Genomic DNA, 17,349 nt, shown 5'->3' on the forward strand with positions numbered 1-17,349 from the left:
AGAATCCGCATCGTCGACGAGGCTTTGCAGATAAATTTAATTCGCATATGCGAGCCCTTGCAAGCATGGGCACAACAAAGCAGATTGCTAGCTGCATCATAATCCAAGTGTTGTTGCAGAAGCTGACTCAGATGCCTTGGATTCCATTCCAACCTGGGATTCCATTGCCAGTGTCCTTGAGCAGAGATGCCGGACTTTGGAGAGCATGGATTTGCCGACGACATCATATGCACCAAACCTTGCGGTAGGACGGCGTAGACCTTTTCATCCAGAAAACTCTGCATTTGTGATCACAAACTCTTCCGCATGCATGATTTGTGATGGCCATTCTCACACAATAAACTCCTGGCCAAGGTTTTTAAGCGTGTCGCCTGAGGATCGTTTAGGCGAAATTAGGCGACTGGATTTGCGCCGTAAGTGCCTTGAATTTGGGCACCTATCTCGGCATTTCAATGCATAAAGCTACCGTGCATGTGGGCGCAGGCTTCATAGTGTGCTGCATTTTGGTGGCAATTCGCCAGCTCAAGGCCAACACCCCTCTCCTGAGGTTTCCGCATCTAGCGACGCTGTTTCTTGTCGCCAAGAATGGTTTTGGTGATGTGGTGCTGCTAGCCACTTCCAATATTCTGGTAAATATTCTGGTCTATTCTGCTCGATTCTGACTCACATTTACACCTAGTCAATTCAAGGCTGGCGAACCAGCTGCAGCTGCAGAAGAGATGGTCTCCGGTGTCTGTATCCGGTATAGGTGAAGCAGGGTTTTCTATAGATGGGTTTTCGGTGCAAGTCAGCTTGCAATCCCAATGCTCTGACTACTCGGCGCAAGTAAATGCGATCGTAGCCTCCAACATAACGACCTTCAGCACAATTTTGCATTGGACGTTCACAGCTCTTGGAAAATTCCCGCCAATGTAAAGCTAGCTTATCCTCATTTTCTCCGGCATCAGCGATATGATTTGCAAATTGGAGCTGGATTATTTTACGAGCTGCTTTGTATGGGGCAAATTCATCTGTCTCCTGGTTTGCCCTTAATCCAAAAAATTTGGCTCGGTTGTATTGTTTGTGGAGGCGGAGGCCCTGACAATTGTAAGGTCCTCATGGCAGCTGAGCTGTCGGGACTAATCTGCCAAAAATGCCCTTCAGATGAGCGGCTCAATAAACTTCATCGACAGTTCTAGGAAGTGGAAACCTGCACCGATCGGATTGTGAATGCGTCAAAGGAAGAACCGAGAGTCACTTTATTAAGATCTTCGTGCGGTTAGAAGGTGGTGCCTACACAGTCAGGTTGCCAATGCAACATAACTCTGGTTTATTGTACTTGTACTCACAGGCTCTACGTCGTTTCCAGTCGGTGAAGAGGAAACTGTCTCATCAGCCCGAACTGCGCGCTTAGTATTCGGCCTTTATAAAGGAGTATCTTAACCTAGGTCATATGTCCCTGGTTCCGCCGGAGTTGCATTGGCTCATTTCATGCCTGCACGAGTCAGCTTTGGATACGGTGAGAGCTCTGGAAATTACTGACGCGAACTACGTTGTGGCCCTTGACCTATTGCGCAATCGTTTTAGTAATCGGCGTTTAATATTTCAGTCTCACATTAATGAGATCCTGCAGCTTCGTGTGGTCGAGCCAGGGTCTGTTGGTACTTTGCGGGAGCTATCAGATTTGTTCAATGGGCATATGCGGGCTCTTATGAGTTCCGGATCAGCTGCTGACATCCTAGGATGCTTGCTTATCCAGATAATCCTGCAGAAGTTAGATCCTGCCGCAAAGGCCAAGTGGGAAGACACTCTCGCCGGAAACAACGACAGGCTTCCATCTTGGGAGTCCATGGCACGATTCTTAGAGCAAAGGTGACGGACTCTCGAAAGCGTTGACTTTTCTTTGGCGGCGTATTCACCAGCTAACCAAGTAGGCCGAAGAAGATCGTCCAATAACCGATCTTCGTGCATGGTTATTAACACCAGTCCTGCTCTCTGCGCCCTGTGTGGTGTTTCTGCGCACGAGCTTCCTTCTTGTCCAAAGTTCAGTGCTTTGCCAATTGAGGAACGGTAAGACGAAGTGCGGCGTCTGACTCGCTATTTTGTTTGTCTGGAGGATGGCCATCTCGCTTGCGGATACTCCGCTTCCCGCTGCTCGACGTGCAATCACCGTCATCATATTCTGTTGCACCCTCGTGGGCAGGTTTCACCCGCACGAGTCTCACGTCCCATCTGTGCAGTCGCTGGTGCGAACCCATCCCGCTCAATTAACACTGTTGTGACCCAGGATCGCAATGCCGAGCTTGTGCTCCTGCCAACAGCCAATGTACTCGTTCGTGGTCGATCTAGAGCCTTCCTGCCTTGCCGTGTTTCATTGGATTCCGGTTCACAAGTGCATCTCATCAGGTCGCGGCTGGCAAGTGAACTTCAGCTTTGCTGCTTCAAATGCTCCACAACGGTGGCCGGTTTCGGCGGGGCTGTATTTGAAACGGATGGAGCATCTGTTAATGTGTGTGTTAAGTCCCGCCTTAGCTCTTATTCAGTGGAAATTGAGGCTGTTGTAGCTTCACATATTACAGACTATCAGCCTAGCCATGACATAGATGCTTCGGGCTGGAAGATTCCTGGCAATATAGATCTAGCTGACCCCAACTTCCACAAAAAGCAGCGAGTGGACCTGCTGATTGGAGCCGGCTTATTCTTTGACTTGTTGTCGGCTGGCGAAATCCAGTCAGGTCACGGGCTCCCCATTGCTCAGAATACTCGATTTGGCTGGGTGTTTTCTGGCCACGGTGATCTATCACGGGATGTGTCTGCGCGCTGAGCTGGGGAGACAACCCACGGAATAACCACTGCAATAATGTGACTGCTGCCCCTTCCCACATTGTTATTGAAGGCCCACCCTTCAATGGGGGGAGGATGTTGGGCCAAGCAGCCACAAAAAAATGCATGTAAAATAATTATAAAATGCTTAGCTGCAGCTGTTGTTATCAGCATGTATTCGCAGGGCCGTTGAGAGGGGGGGTCAGCCGGGTAATTTTCCCGGGGCCCGCAATGGACAGGGGCCCGGCAGCGGGGTCTAATGACCGGGGGGCAGCGGGACGAAAACGAAAAAGGGCCCGTGAGGAATCCATGCCCCGGGGCCCGACATGTCTTCTCGACGGCCCTGTGTATTCGTCTCTGTTTTGTCTCCCAGTTTCGCATGCAATTTGTTGTTCTTTTGTAGCGTATGCGCTTTGGGGAGCTTTGGTGAAGCTTCTGCGCAAGCTCTTAGGTTTTTAGTACTTGTTATTAAATGACCAATAATAAATTGAATATTAAAATTGACCCTTGTCTATTAATTCGGTCGCTATCAAAACGCTGATCGCTCAACAGTCCCTCTTATCAAAGGGAACATCCATAAAACAAAGATGCAAACCAAGACTGAAGAGCACTTCCGAATCGTTAGATAGAAATTATTTAGAAAAACTATTATATTATAGTTATATATATATATATAGTTATATTATATACTATTACCAGCTGAAAAGGAGCAAGGACATACAAGTGGTAGTAAAGGGAATCGAACTCGATGTTACCGCCGCGGAAATAAAAACCGCCTTTAAGGAAAAGGGCTTCGCCGCCAAGAACGTTATTAACATTCTTAGCAAAGATAAAAAGCCTCAACCCCTCTTCAAGGTCAAGCTCGAGCCAGAGAGCAGGTCGCTCTACAAGCTGAAATATTTTTTGCATCGGAGAATCACAGTTGAAGAAACACATAAACGAAACGGAGACACTAGGCTATACTGCACACTTCGGGCTGCCTATGTAGTCTACGAGGACGCCCACAACTCCACTACCAACAAGGGCAGTACCGCGAAGAAATGTGAAAACTTCGGAAGCAACAATACGGCAAACTATAGAGGATGTATGGTGTACAAGGAGTTGAAGAGTCGCATGCGTCAAACGACCGCAACGGTCTCTAACGGTCTCTTCGGTCTCCTAAACACCACCAACGGCTTCTCCTATGCCGATGCTCTACGATCTGGAATGGAAAATCCAATTCAGCCTAACTCACAAAGCGCTCAACAGGCCCCAGAACAGCCACATAGCATAACGGAAACTATGATGCTTACCCTCCAACAAAGTATGATGGAGCTTATGTCATTCATGAAAACGACCAAGCAAACACTTGTTTAAAACCAGAACTTGGTAATATAGCCCAATAATCTATGCAGACTTTACGAATATCAATGTGGAATGCCAATGGTGTCTTACGGCATAAACTAGAATTCTCACGATTCTTGATCGATAACCATATTGACGTTATGCTACTGGTGAAAACGCATCTTACAAGCAAGTACAACTTTCAAATAAGAGGATACACAATCTACCGCACAGATGGGAAAGCCCACGGCGGAACTGGAGTTCTAATCAGAGAACGATTAAAACACCATTTTCACAAAAGGTTTGCAACAAACTTCTTGCAGGCCACATCGATACAAATTCAGTCAAGAAACGGAAGCCTTTTAATCGCTGCCGTTTACTGCCTTCCTCGTTTCTCAATCTCGGAAGGACAATTTATGGATTTCTACAATTCACTTTGTGATCGAGCCGCAGGAGACTACATCGCCAAACATACGCACTGGGGATCCCAGAGGAAGGCAATTGTACAATGCAATTATAAATGTGAGAAATAAACCAGACTATGTTTCCCCTGGAAGTCCCACATACTGGGCAACCGACTCACGCAAGCTCCAAGACTTTATTGATTTTGCGGTGAAAAAAACATACCTTGCAATCTAATAAGTGCCAAAGCAGTCTCGGACTTATCATCAGACCATTCGCCTGTACTTTTATCGCTTCTTCAAAACCCAGAAATAACCGACAAGCCCCTCAGCCTTACGTCGCCAAAAACGAACTGGCTTATGCTCTTCACCAACAGGAATAAAAAAGGCACAGCTGAGGTACATCCAGAATCTTTCACCAACAAGCACAAAAGATCCCCTGAGGAGGGCCCACCGAAATCTTAGCGCCAATCGAAACGAACACCCCGATAAAAAGATTTCGAGATGCTGGGCTCGCAGCGACGAAGATCGAGCTGAAACATTCGCTACACATCTCGAAAGTGTCTTCCAGCCAAACCCTGCCTCAAATTCATTCCTCCTGCCAGTCATTCAGCCAGAGGCAACCCCTCAGCCAACTGCACCTTTATTCTGGCCGAACGAAATCGAAAAAGTCATAAGAGGGCTTAAACCAAAAAAGGCTCCCGGGGGTGTACTACTGACGCCAAAGATTTCCAAAATTCGCTGTAGAGGTCGTCTGCAAACTATTTAATAATGATACCGAAGCCTGGAAAAGACCACACAACTCCGTCATCGTACAGACCAATAATCCTTCTATATTGTTTGTCTAAATTGTTTGAAAAATGCTTGCTAATTCGCATAATACCACATCTGGAAGTTTGAAAAATTATCCCGGCACACCAATTTGGCTTCCGAAGAAACCGCGGAACCATCAAGCAAGTTAACAGATTAACATCCAAAATACGCTCAGCCTTCGAACAACTGTAGCGTTATTTTTCTCGACGTATCTCAAGATTTCGACCGAGTTTGGCTTAATGGACTCATGCACAAAATTAAAACGTATTTGCCAACATACACCCACAAGCTACTGGAATCATAAAATAGGGTATTCTCAGTGAGATGCAACGTAGCTACTTCGGGTGACTACATCATCGAAGCTGGAGCTCTACAGGGAAGCGCACTCGGTACGTGTTCCAACGAACGCACAACTAACAACTTCAACGTTTGCCGACGATATCGCTATCCTTAGTCGCTCCAGATTTATTTTATGATACAGAATTAATAATAGCTAAGTTTTATCGAGCTATTTTGTATTAATACTTATTTTACGCCATTTTTTTTAATTTTTGTAGTTTTTTTTATATATGTTACTTACAGTTTTAGTTGTGTATCTTCTCGATCCCCCTTTTAATTTTTTGTTTAAATCCATTAAATCCGTTTGTGTTTTTATACCCTTGCAGAGGGTATTATAATTTTGGTCAAAAGTGTGCAACGCAGTGAAGGAGACATCTGCGACCCTATAAAGTATATATATTCTTGATCAGGATCACCTCCTGAGTCGATATAAGCATGTCCGTCTGTCCGTTTGTCTGTCTGTCGGTTTCTACGCAAACTAGTCTCTCAGTTTTGGAGCTATCGAGTTGAAACTTTGCACATATCCTTTTTTCGGAAAGTCAGAACGGCGGGGATCGGTCGACTATATCCTATAGCTGCCATGCAACTAATTGATCGGAAATGCCATAACATTGGTGTTTTTTAAGTTGGAGGGTTGAGACTTTCTATGCATTCTAATTTGGGCAAACTTCGTTGTTTTTCAAGTTAGAAGGATGGGACTTTTTGTATGGATTCCTCTTTGGGAATAATAATTTTCATAAGGAATCGGCCAACTATATGCGATCCGCTATATATCTAATAATATAAAATTACTGCAAGGGTGTATAAACTTCGGCTCCGCCCGAAGTTAGCTTTCCTTTCTTGTTTTTCTTTAAGGTCAAATTAGCCTTGCGATTCCTTTTTTTCTTTATGCTCAAATTTGCATTGCGAAGCAGCAAGGCTACTTGTGCTTTGGCAGTTTTTATCTCTGCGACTCTTATCAGAGTGTGATTACAGTATTTATTTAAATTTTTATAATACGCGTTTCCATGGGGGCTATCGAAAATACTCGTCGGTTCGGCAAGCGCTTTTACCCTGATCAAGGTATGCAACATATGTGGCACATTATTTAAAGGCTCTTAAATAACTTTGATACTTTTAGAGCTAATTTTTAATAACTTGGACAGACCCGATATAGTCCTTGGTCAGCTATATATTTGGTCAGCTACGCCTCCAAATGAATCCCACCTAGATCAGTTTCACACAGTCCACACCAAACACTTACCGTAACAACAAAGATCCCCTAAGTGATCCCAAATGTCCTCTAACGTAAATACAGAGATCCCCTAAGCGATCCCAGATACAAATGTCCGCTAATGTCAACATTGTAAATTTCCGGTCAAAATCTGATCTAAAATTTAATTGAAAAATTGCATCATCCTTTTTTCCGACATTCTTGAGTCATTCTCTTACTCAATTTTTGGGATAAATCTCATAAGACGAGGTTTGATTATTGATCATAGAACTCGAGTTGGCAGTCATTTTGAAGATCGAGATCGCGCAGTTGAATCAAAAAAAATTAAAAAACAAACAATAGTAAATAAAATACGTTTGACCTATTGTAACAGTGAAAATAACCAAGTTTTTTTTTAAATAATTCACTAAAAAGATTTTAATTTGCATACAAAATAATCATTTTAAAGATTTATGGCAATATCTTTTACACTACGCGAAATATCTTTAATTTTTTTAAGGTATATGTGATCTTTCCTTTGGCAGCTATATGATACGGTGGTACGGTCTAGACAATTTTTTTTTTATATTTGTATATGCATCTATGGGCAGTAGCCAAGGTCCTGGCGCGAAGTTCGATGGTTGGCCTTTCGGCCACAATATGGATAAGCCCTTTAACCCTTTTAGTCACGAAGAAATGATAAGGCAAAGACCTTTGCCCTGGTGATGACCGGACCTACCAAGCCCATCGGGTCATAAAACCGAGCGACGGAAGATAGGATAGATCTTCTGGTTCGTTTGGCGGTGGGCTGAAGGAATTCAAAGGAAAACAACAGAAGGTCACCCGAAGGGTCCCATGGCAATCTAAAAGTCTTTGTGAACGTATCACCTTCGGGCACTCCTTCCAAAACCTCTGGCATATTGGAGCACCATTTCCTTAATTGAAACTGAACTGACTTGTTCAACAGGGTCGATGCCTGAGCTATTACCTCAGCCTCTTCGGTCTTCGTTGGGGCACCAGATATGAGGTCGTCCACATAAAAATCCTTGAAAACAATACGAGGGCCAACGGGAAAACCGGCATCTTCATCTTTAGCCAGCTGGTGCATTGAGCCAACGGATAGAAAAGACCCTGGCTTTGTGCCATAAGTCACGGTGTCGAGCTTAAAAACCTTCACGTCTTGGATTGAATCTATCCAGAGAATGCACTGCAGCAAACTATCACTTGGAAAGACTCCTACGCAGCGGTACACTTTGCAAATGTATGCCGTCAAAAAGCGACTATGTGAGACCGAAACCTAAGCAAGGGATGGAAAGCTTAGGTTGAATCACGGGGCCTGACATCAGAACATCATTCAGGGAATAACCAGAGGATGTAGCAGCGGAGCCCCGAACACAACCCTCAGAATAGTAGTGGAGCTGCATTCCTTCAGGACGTAGTGATTCAAGATGCAAAACGCCACAACTACCTCAGAATACGTAGATCGGTGCTCCATCCGTAGTTAATTCTGCGTCTCACTAGTACACTACTAACAAGTACACTACTAACAGAGTGTGTTGTCGGCGATTACATGTTGGGCAGTGGGAGGATGAGCATCCTAAGTGCTCAGACTTGAGGCAAACAAAGCAGAGGGCAAGACGCCGGATCGCAATATATTGTTCCTCAACTGACAAGGCGAGGAACCTTGGGCAAGAAGACACAGCATGTGCCACGATGCCGCACAGGGCACACATGAAGCACACGGAGCATTTAGGATCATGCTCGACCGATTATTAAATGGCCTACGGAAGCCCTCCTGATTCGCTGGCAAATGCGGAGCTGAGGCCAAATCCACAGTCTCAATGGTACGGAACTTTTGTTTCAAGAACCAAGCCATAGATTCCCAAGTTGGCAGGGTGCCATCATAATTTCTGCTAGAGAGTCTTCCTACTTGGCCTTTGTGGCAGCGTCCAGCTTTTGAAAGATGATCTGGATGAGGAGCTGTGTTGCCAACTTTTTCTTAAAAAAAAACAGTTTTTGACGTAAAAAACCATGAAATAAAGCCAAAAAAAATTTGATAAAAGCCAAAAAAAAGTAATTATTTTTAAAGCATATATTTTTTGGGTTTAGTTAATAGTAAATTTAATTTTGTTTGTCTTATATTAAAATATCCATTAATTCGTTTATATTTGCTGCTTTGGTAAGCATCATAAGTAAAAATTCCCCGCTTCCTGTTCCATCGTTTTGATCGGCAAAGTCAAAAAAACTAATTTGTTGGATTATTAAAATCTGCTTGAAACACTTTTGTGTTTTTTTGTCACGGCAAGGGCGCGCAAATCGGAAAGTTTCGCGGTAATTGTGCATTTGCAGCAACTGCATAAAACTCGCCTTTCGTCGGTGTCGTTTCTACGAGCTCAAGCCTTGAACTCTTCGCTTTTGAGCCACGCATCCCGAACTTTCTTTTTATAGTCTTTTGGCATTCTTAAATTTTTTTGTAATGCTTCTGTTAAGCTGACGCGTTGCTCGCTAGATCTTTTTAAAGTGACCAGAGTCAGATGTTTGGTATATTTATGTACTTTGAAAGGTAATCTTAAAAATATACTTAACGTAACGAACGAAAAACATCGAAAAAAAATCATTTATCAAAAATAAAAAGCCAGAGTTCCCGTTGCCCACCGTTTTCTAGCAACTCGCATTTGTAAAAAGCCAGATTTGACGGGCAAAAAGCGAAATTGGCAACATTGATGAGGAAGTACCCTTTAATTTCGGCCGACATGCCGGAACTCATGAGGGCCCGCATATGACCATTGAATCGGTCGGATAACTCCCAAAGAGTTGCAACAGATCGCAACAGAGGCACAGGCGCCGCTAAATGCATTGGTAACGGGGGCAACCACTGGTACCATCCAAAAGCGTAAAGTGCGCAGAAACTCTCATAGAACGCTTGGCAACCTCCACCTGGATATCAACGTGCACGTCCGTAGCCAGCTGAGAGAATTTCCAATATAAAGCGCTTCCGATCTCGCTATAATTTAGCTCCACCAATTCCTTCTGCAGTAATAAGAATGGTTGAGTCGTCGGTCTACATCGCAGCCTTGACCTTCTGATGCAGGACACCCATTTCCTGGCACGTCACCTCTGCTCGTCTCCGCAACATCCTGTCCCTGCTTAAAACAGCAGAGCCAGTAGCTTCAGCTCCAGACTCCATTAAATTGCAAGTTTATAACAACAAAACAACCGAGATTCCGTGGCACTTTTTGATACTGATCAAAATAATCAACCGGGATGCAATCATGTCGGCGTCACCAAATGTTACGCTATTGATTGTTTTTAATAGCGACCGAATAAATAGATAAGTGTCAGTTCAGATTTTCCGATTTTAAATTTTTTTAAGGGTTGAATTTAACCTTAAAAATGCAGCCGCTCAAATTGATGCTAAAAATATAAGTAGAAACGAATCTTAGCAATAGAAGTTCAGAATAATGCAGATGTCTATCATTAGGTGGGCAAGAGGCGAGGAGCGGTAATGCGCATGCGCTTGCGCCTTAAATACCAGCGAAGCGCATGCGAACCTGGGAGAAACAAACAAAATAGAAACTGCTGATAAGACCGCCGCTGCTCCTCCGATTCAGAGTCTTTTAGATTATTTTTAACAGTTTCGCCTTTAGCTGCTTGGCCCAACAAAATCATATTTCATATTTATAACCTTGCAGAGGGTTTTATAATTTTGGTCAAAAGTGTGCACCGCTGTAAAGGAGACATCTCCGACCCTATAAAGTATATATATTCTTGATCAGGATCACCTCCTGAGTCATTATGTGCATGTCCGTCTGTCCGTCTGTCTGTCGGTTTCTACGCATACTAGTCTCTCAGTTTTAGAGCTGTGGAGTTGCAACTTTGCACACATCCTTCATTTTCTTGCAGGTTGTACATAAGTCGGAACGGCCGGGATCGGTCGACTATATCCTATAGCTGCCATATAACTGATTGATCGAAAAAGCTATAACTTTGGTGTTTTTTAATTTAGAGGTTGGGACTTGGAACAAATTCTATTTTGGCCAAAATAATCTGATTTGCCAAATTTCATAGGGATCGGCCAACTATAACCAATAGCCGCCATATAACTGAATGATCGAAAATGGCACAGCTGTAAGGGTATATCAACTTCGGCTCCGCTGATTTTAAAGGGTATTGGTAGTGGCGGCATATGTAGCACATTGCAAATACTTAGCAACGCAAAAATTAACCAACATTGTATTGAGGTTTTGTTTCATGTTTTGGATAATGAGTATTTGAAGAATGACATTATTATTACGAGAAGTACTGTCCCTGGGATTTAATGTTATAATATAACCAGGAAAATTGGAAATTTTTAGATCAAAAACTGTAAACTATTGTTCAAATGATGAAAAATGTTGTAAATTAAATACGGATCTTGTTGGGGAAGATAAAGATAAATTACAAGATTTATTGGAAAAATATTCAAAGTCTTTTATTAGTGGAATTCCTTTGACTAGAGTTAGTTCGGGTGAAATGAAAATTAAATTAGTAGACCCAAGAAAAATTGTCCAAAGAAGACCATATCGGCTTAGCCCAAATGAGAGAGAATTGGTACGAGACAAGATTGATGAATTATTATAATGTAAAATGATACAGCCAAGTTGCTCACCATACGCAAGTCCCATAATGTTAGTTAACAAAAAAGACGGCACTCATCTTTTGTAAGTTGATTGCAGTGAATTAAATTCTAATACAGTTGCAGATAGATATCCCTTGCCCCTCATATCGGACCAGGTAGCCAGACTTTATGAAGCGAAATATTTTATTGTACAGCATTTGTTATTCCAGACGGGCAATATGAAACGCACCTTCAGTAAAAAGCGTCTTTCGCCCTGAGCGTCAACGAGGCTAGCGCCGCCACTGGTCATGCAAGCACTTGGACACCTTGCAAATACGTTTGTTGTCCTTTTTATGGATGACGTAATGGTGGCTGCTGCAACAAAAAGTGAGGCTTTGGAAAGGTTGCAAATTACTCTTGATTGTCTCACGAACTCTGGGTTCTCATTTAATATAGTTCTTTCCTTAAGTCAACGGTTCAATATCTAGGATATGAAATGAGTGCAGGTGAAATCCGTCCGAATTCGCTTAAAGTTACAGCGTTAACTACCTTGCTCCCTCCTCAGTCAGTTTCTGCTTTACCCCAATTTATTGGATTGGCGTCTTATTTCAGGCAATTTATGCAAAGATTTTCCTGTTTTATGAAACCGTTGTACCTTTTGACTTCGGAGAGGAATGATTTTGTTTGGAAATTGGAACATGAAGAAATTAGACAGAAAGTTATTTAGTTAGTTAGAAAGTTAAGAAATTTTTTACATAAGATATTGATAATATGTGGCCAAATATAAAATGTATGGAAAGTCCCAACCCTCTAACTTCAAAAACACCAAAGATATGGCATTTCCGATCAATTAGTTATATGGCAGCTATAGGATATTGTCGTTCCGACTTAAATACTGCCTGCAAACAAAAGAACGATGTGTGCAAAGGTTCAACACGATAGCTCTAAAGCTGAGAGACTAGTTTGCATACAAACAGACATACGGCCAGACGGACCTGCTTATATTGATACAGGAGGTGATCCTGATCAAAAATATATATACTTTATAGGGTTGGAGATGTCTCCTAAGCTGCGTTGCACACTCTCGACTAAAATTATAAGACCGTTTTCAAGGGTATAATGAGGCAAACGCGGACGGAATTTTTTTTTCCAAAAAAAATTTAAAAAACATTTTCGTTTTCTTCTTTAAATTTTTCCTGAATTACTTTTGAAAGAAATGTCGGATTGGAATGGTTGAGGTACCTATAGACGCGTATTTTCGATAAAAAATATTGATGTCTGATGATGAGTTCAAAGGGATTTAAATTTACGCCAATTTCTCCCAAGCAAAAGTATCTTTGGCAAAATGTTTTGATAAAATCCATTTAATGAAAACAATACCTTTCATTTGGAGTATCCCTAATATAATTTTTTTATAAAAGTGTTTGTTGTGTTACTCACCAAACAGCGTAGGAGTTGAAATTGTTGAAGCATATTAATATTAGTTTGCTTGTTTTCATTGGATTTTTCTTCTTCAGAAGCCATGGAGATTTTTCTGAAAGTGTACCATAATAATAATAGTATAGTAAGTAGAAATAATTAAATAGGTGGAAATTAAAAATGAAAAATCAGATTATAATCATTATTATTATTTGATATATTTCATATTTTACATATATATTAATATTTTATTTCATATTTTGACAATAAGGAATGCCGTAATATCATGTTCTGTGTACGCTCATCTAGAGAATCTAGAACATGCAAAATATCACTTAGATAAGTCATGAGCCTCGTGTAATTCTTCCTTGCATTTTGGTGAATGTAATTTATCCTTAATCAGTACAAGGGTCGACGTTTTGAAAATTTTAAGTGTGTGATTCAAAATTTGTCTGAAAACATGTGTCTACATATACAAGAGTTTTTTGTTTTTCTATTCGTTAATTTTTTTGTTTTACTACTATACATTTATGAATACTTATCATATCATGTTGAGGATACAAGAGTTTGCTGCTGTGTTGTGCAGTATGTCCGTGAAGCAAAGCTTCGCACAATTCCCGCATCTCACCTCCCCTCTATTACGCGCTCTCTTTGAGTTCCTTTATCGCCACAAACTCGGCTATGGCTTCCCATTCAAACACTGACTGGGTTCGCGGGTGTACAAGTCTGCTCTAGGCTCTCTTCCAGGTTGGAAAGGTCCTTCCAGTCCATGCTATCACTTCGGGAATAAGTCGATGTGGCACATCATCGCTTCGGTGATTTCTCCCATGAGCTCTGTCAGTTTGCCAGGCTTTGAGCTCTCGCCGCCATATTCGTGGTGTTGTCCTGGGCCGTGTTGGCCAGCTCCAACCTCTTTTGAACAAGCTTGTGTTGACGTATAATTTCTTCAATCACGAGCGTCGCATCGTCCGATACCGTCGTGAATTCGCAAGACGTGCGTAACGCACAGAGGCGATAGTCGGCCTCGATGCCAGGCGCGTAGGACCTCAATTTCATAGCTTGCGCCTTGTCATAAGCTTGCGCCTTTGTTACCTCAGGCCGCTAATATTTAGGAGCATGCGTAAGAATGCCCTCGTCATATCGCTTGCCCTCTTGTGTGCATACTGCAGATGCTCTCGGAATGAAAGACGCGTGTCCAGCATCACCACAAGGTATTTTATCGTTCTCCTTGAGGTGATGGCTATTCCTCCTACGTGAACAGTCGCCGTTTCATCTTTCTTCCGGCTGGACCAAGGCCAAGCCTCCACTTTCTCGACCACGAAGTTAGTCGTCGGCGAATCCCACGATGGATGTTCCCTCGGCCATTGGGATTCGGAGGACTCCATCGTACATTACATTACACAAGCACAGACCACAGAGCCTTGGAGGATGCGAGTCCAATAATGGCGCTTTGGGTGTCTCTTGAACCACTAACCATAGAACATATAGAATTCTCATTTCATACAACGAAAATGGACCCAGAGAGAATCTAACTCTCATTCTTACGCTCATTTTTACACTCATAATCTCATTGAACTTTTTTGGTTGTTCAGACGCAGAAAAGCGCATCATCAAGAAGGTTCTTCCGCGGTTCAGCTGATCTTTATATGTATGCGTACTCACACATTCACATACACGGTTTCATGTGTTAGCGTTCGTCTTCGTTTGGAAGCCAACTAAAATTTTGGCTAAGCAGTGTCAGCAGTATCGGGAAGAATGACCGACTGACCAAAGCAAGCAAAGCCAGCTAGCTATGCCAAAACTAACCTCCTTCGAGTGATCCTGTGTAAAACGAACCACAAGTAGGATCTACTTTGCATGGCTCCAGTGTAAACGGATCATAAGTAGAGCTTTCATCATCGAACCTACTTCGAGTGGCTCCTGTGTAAACGGACCAAAAGTATGGCTTCAGTATTTAATCTACTTCGAGTGTTGCTCCCGTGAAACGGACCACAAGTAGAACCCGCGGTACCCAACCTACTTCGAGTGTTGCTCCCGTGAAACGGATCACAAGTAGAAACCCCGCTACCCAACCTACTTCGAGTGTTGCTCCCGTGAAACGGACCATAAGTAGAAACCACGTTACCCACCCTACTTCGAGTATAGCTCCCGTGAAAAGGACCACAAGTAGGACCGGCCGATAAGGAATCAGCCGAAATCCCATACCATCTGTACTTGAGGAGAACCAACCCAGGTCTGGGCCTAGTCAACCCGATCAGTCCCTTGCAGAATCTAGGTACAGTTAGTCAGAACTTTTATAGGTTCTTTGACTATGACTCCGGGACCTACCGTTATGCCCGTGAGTTCAAATTTGGATGCTTTATGGACGAACATTTGGTGACGTGATCCTATAGGACGTGATCCTATAGATCCTAAATAGGATCACAACCTGAACCCAAGGCGCAACGCAATTTAACGCATTGAAAAAAAAAAGATGATACATCGCAACCATGGGATCAGAATCAGACCCCGTAATCCCTGTGTGGACTGCAAAATGTGTGGTCGCAGAATCTTAGAGTTGATTAGAAACGCAGCCGATCACTCCGCATTTGTATGGCTTGTCGCAAGATCTGTCGCGGCGCCCAAGTTAGCCACCGCCTCGTCAGTTCAGTGTAGGCCCCGAATAAGTCATATTGCTCTGGAAACCTTAGCTACTAAGTACCATCAGGCCACTGCAGTCCGCATAAACATACCTGACTGAAGTATACAATATTAATATACATTGAGCTCAATGCAAATATATCCTTCGAAGTTGTTATCAAAAACTCACTTTATCAATTAACAAAAGTTATGTCCACCGATAAAGGAAAGAAAAGTCCTCCACATCAGGGAAAGCGCCGACTCCGCAGACTTAAGAGAGCTTTCCGTATTTTGTCAAGAACTCTTAAAAAACAAACAACCAAAAATCAAAGCGCCTACATAAAAAAACTTTCTTTCACCTGCAACTACCCCGGTAGTTCAATTCTGCTTTTAAGATCCCAAACAGGAGTATGAGCGCTCTGCGACCATGAACAGGCTAAAATCTCTAAAAACCATCAAAAAACAGATGAACCGCAAAAAAACGTATAACTATGACTTAATTTCGCCCAAGCCGATAATTGAATTTCCGTTTTGTGCTTTTATATGAATCACTACCATATGGAATTGAATACTTAAATGGGGCTAATTCCCTCACCCATTAAACTACGAATAAACCTTCATAGGAAGAGTTTGATGCCCCCGCATCAGCTTGGCTTCCGAGAAAAGTATAGGACTATCGAGCAGTTTAATCGCATAACATCTGAAATAACTTCGGTTTTTGAGAACACAGAATTCTGCAGCGCCCGTCTAGTCGCACCTCACAAAGAGGCTCTTTAGTATATAACTTTTTTGAAAACTTTGCGTCAACGCGAGTAGTCAATGACGTCATTTGGAAGCAAGAATTATATTTCCTAATATTTAATAGGAAATGCTTCGATTCAGCAGTGGTTCCAGCAAGCAGAGTTCGCAGTGGCTCTGGTGGTGTTTCAAGTTGACGTAATTTGATTTTCCCACCAGAACAACACATTTCTTTCGTTTCATTATTGAACTTCAGAGCCTGGCAGCAAGTGACATGGCTCACCTGCCAATGACGACATGGCGACTGGAGCTATAACCAACAACTGGAACATATTGAAATGCAAGAAATTGCTGATTTCGATCTACCGTTATCTGTGCACGGAATTCAACAGACCTTGCCCTATCGTGTTCATGTTTTTGCGAGCGAATTAAATCTATTGCTGTTGATCTTTAAGCATGACTCCACGCCTTTCTGCTGCTTCCATGATAACGTCATTTACATAGCTGTCATTTGCATTTTGTTATTCCAAGTCTGATTCTTTTTTGTTATGCCACGTTTTATAGTAACTGACGTTTTATGTCAAGTCACACGGTTAGGATAAAATCTATCAAGATGCACTGCAGCAAGCTATCACCTGGAAAGACTCCTACGCAACGGTACACCTAGCAAATGTATGCCGTCAAAAAGCGACTATGTGAGACCGAAACCGAAGCAAGGTACGTAAAGCTTAGGTTAGGGGAATGTCTATTCTGTGCTTGATTGGAAGACGAACTGAATAAGCACCTGATCCAAGACGGACGTAGTGCATGCCGAAGTGGGAGAAGAATAGAGCTCCTCCTTAGTGGCCTGAACGATAGGCGCAGTGCAGGCTTCCAGTTCCCAGAGTTGGTGGAGAAGATAATCGAGGCGATCGTCAAAAGTGTTTGCGGAGTCAGCAGGAATCATTTATGCTCCAAAAATAAAAAAACATGAAACTTTATATAATCGAACGCTGTTAATGGTTTTTAATAGCAGCCGAATAAATATACAAGTAAAAGTGAAACTTAGCAATAATGCATTTATTGGCAAGAGGCGAGGCGGGGGAACTCACAAAAATGCAAGATGA

At 42.6% G+C, this 17,349-nt stretch overlaps 1 protein-coding gene across 11 annotated transcripts in view; it reads right to left on the reverse strand.

Moving 5' to 3' along the window:
- The window catches only part of LOC6502768 (transcription factor SOX-6), a 437,528-nt gene that overhangs the window by 188,162 nt on the left and 232,017 nt on the right, over positions 1 to 17,349 (reverse strand). For 10 of the 11 annotated variants that reach the window (XM_044717619.1, XM_044717618.1, XM_044717622.1 and 7 more), the window contains one exon: positions 12,908 to 13,001. In XM_044717619.1, the coding sequence (XP_044573554.1) occupies positions 12,908 to 13,001 (94 nt within the window). Of the gene's footprint in view, positions 1 to 11,518; positions 11,537 to 12,907; positions 13,002 to 17,349 lie in introns of those variants that run through there. The other variant, XM_044717626.1, reaches the window with a different exon arrangement.

This window comes from Drosophila ananassae (genome assembly GCF_017639315.1).
Source record: "Drosophila ananassae strain 14024-0371.13 chromosome 4 unlocalized genomic scaffold, ASM1763931v2 tig00000054, whole genome shotgun sequence".
In the NCBI taxonomy this organism is placed as follows: Eukaryota; Metazoa; Arthropoda; class Insecta; order Diptera; family Drosophilidae; genus Drosophila; species Drosophila ananassae.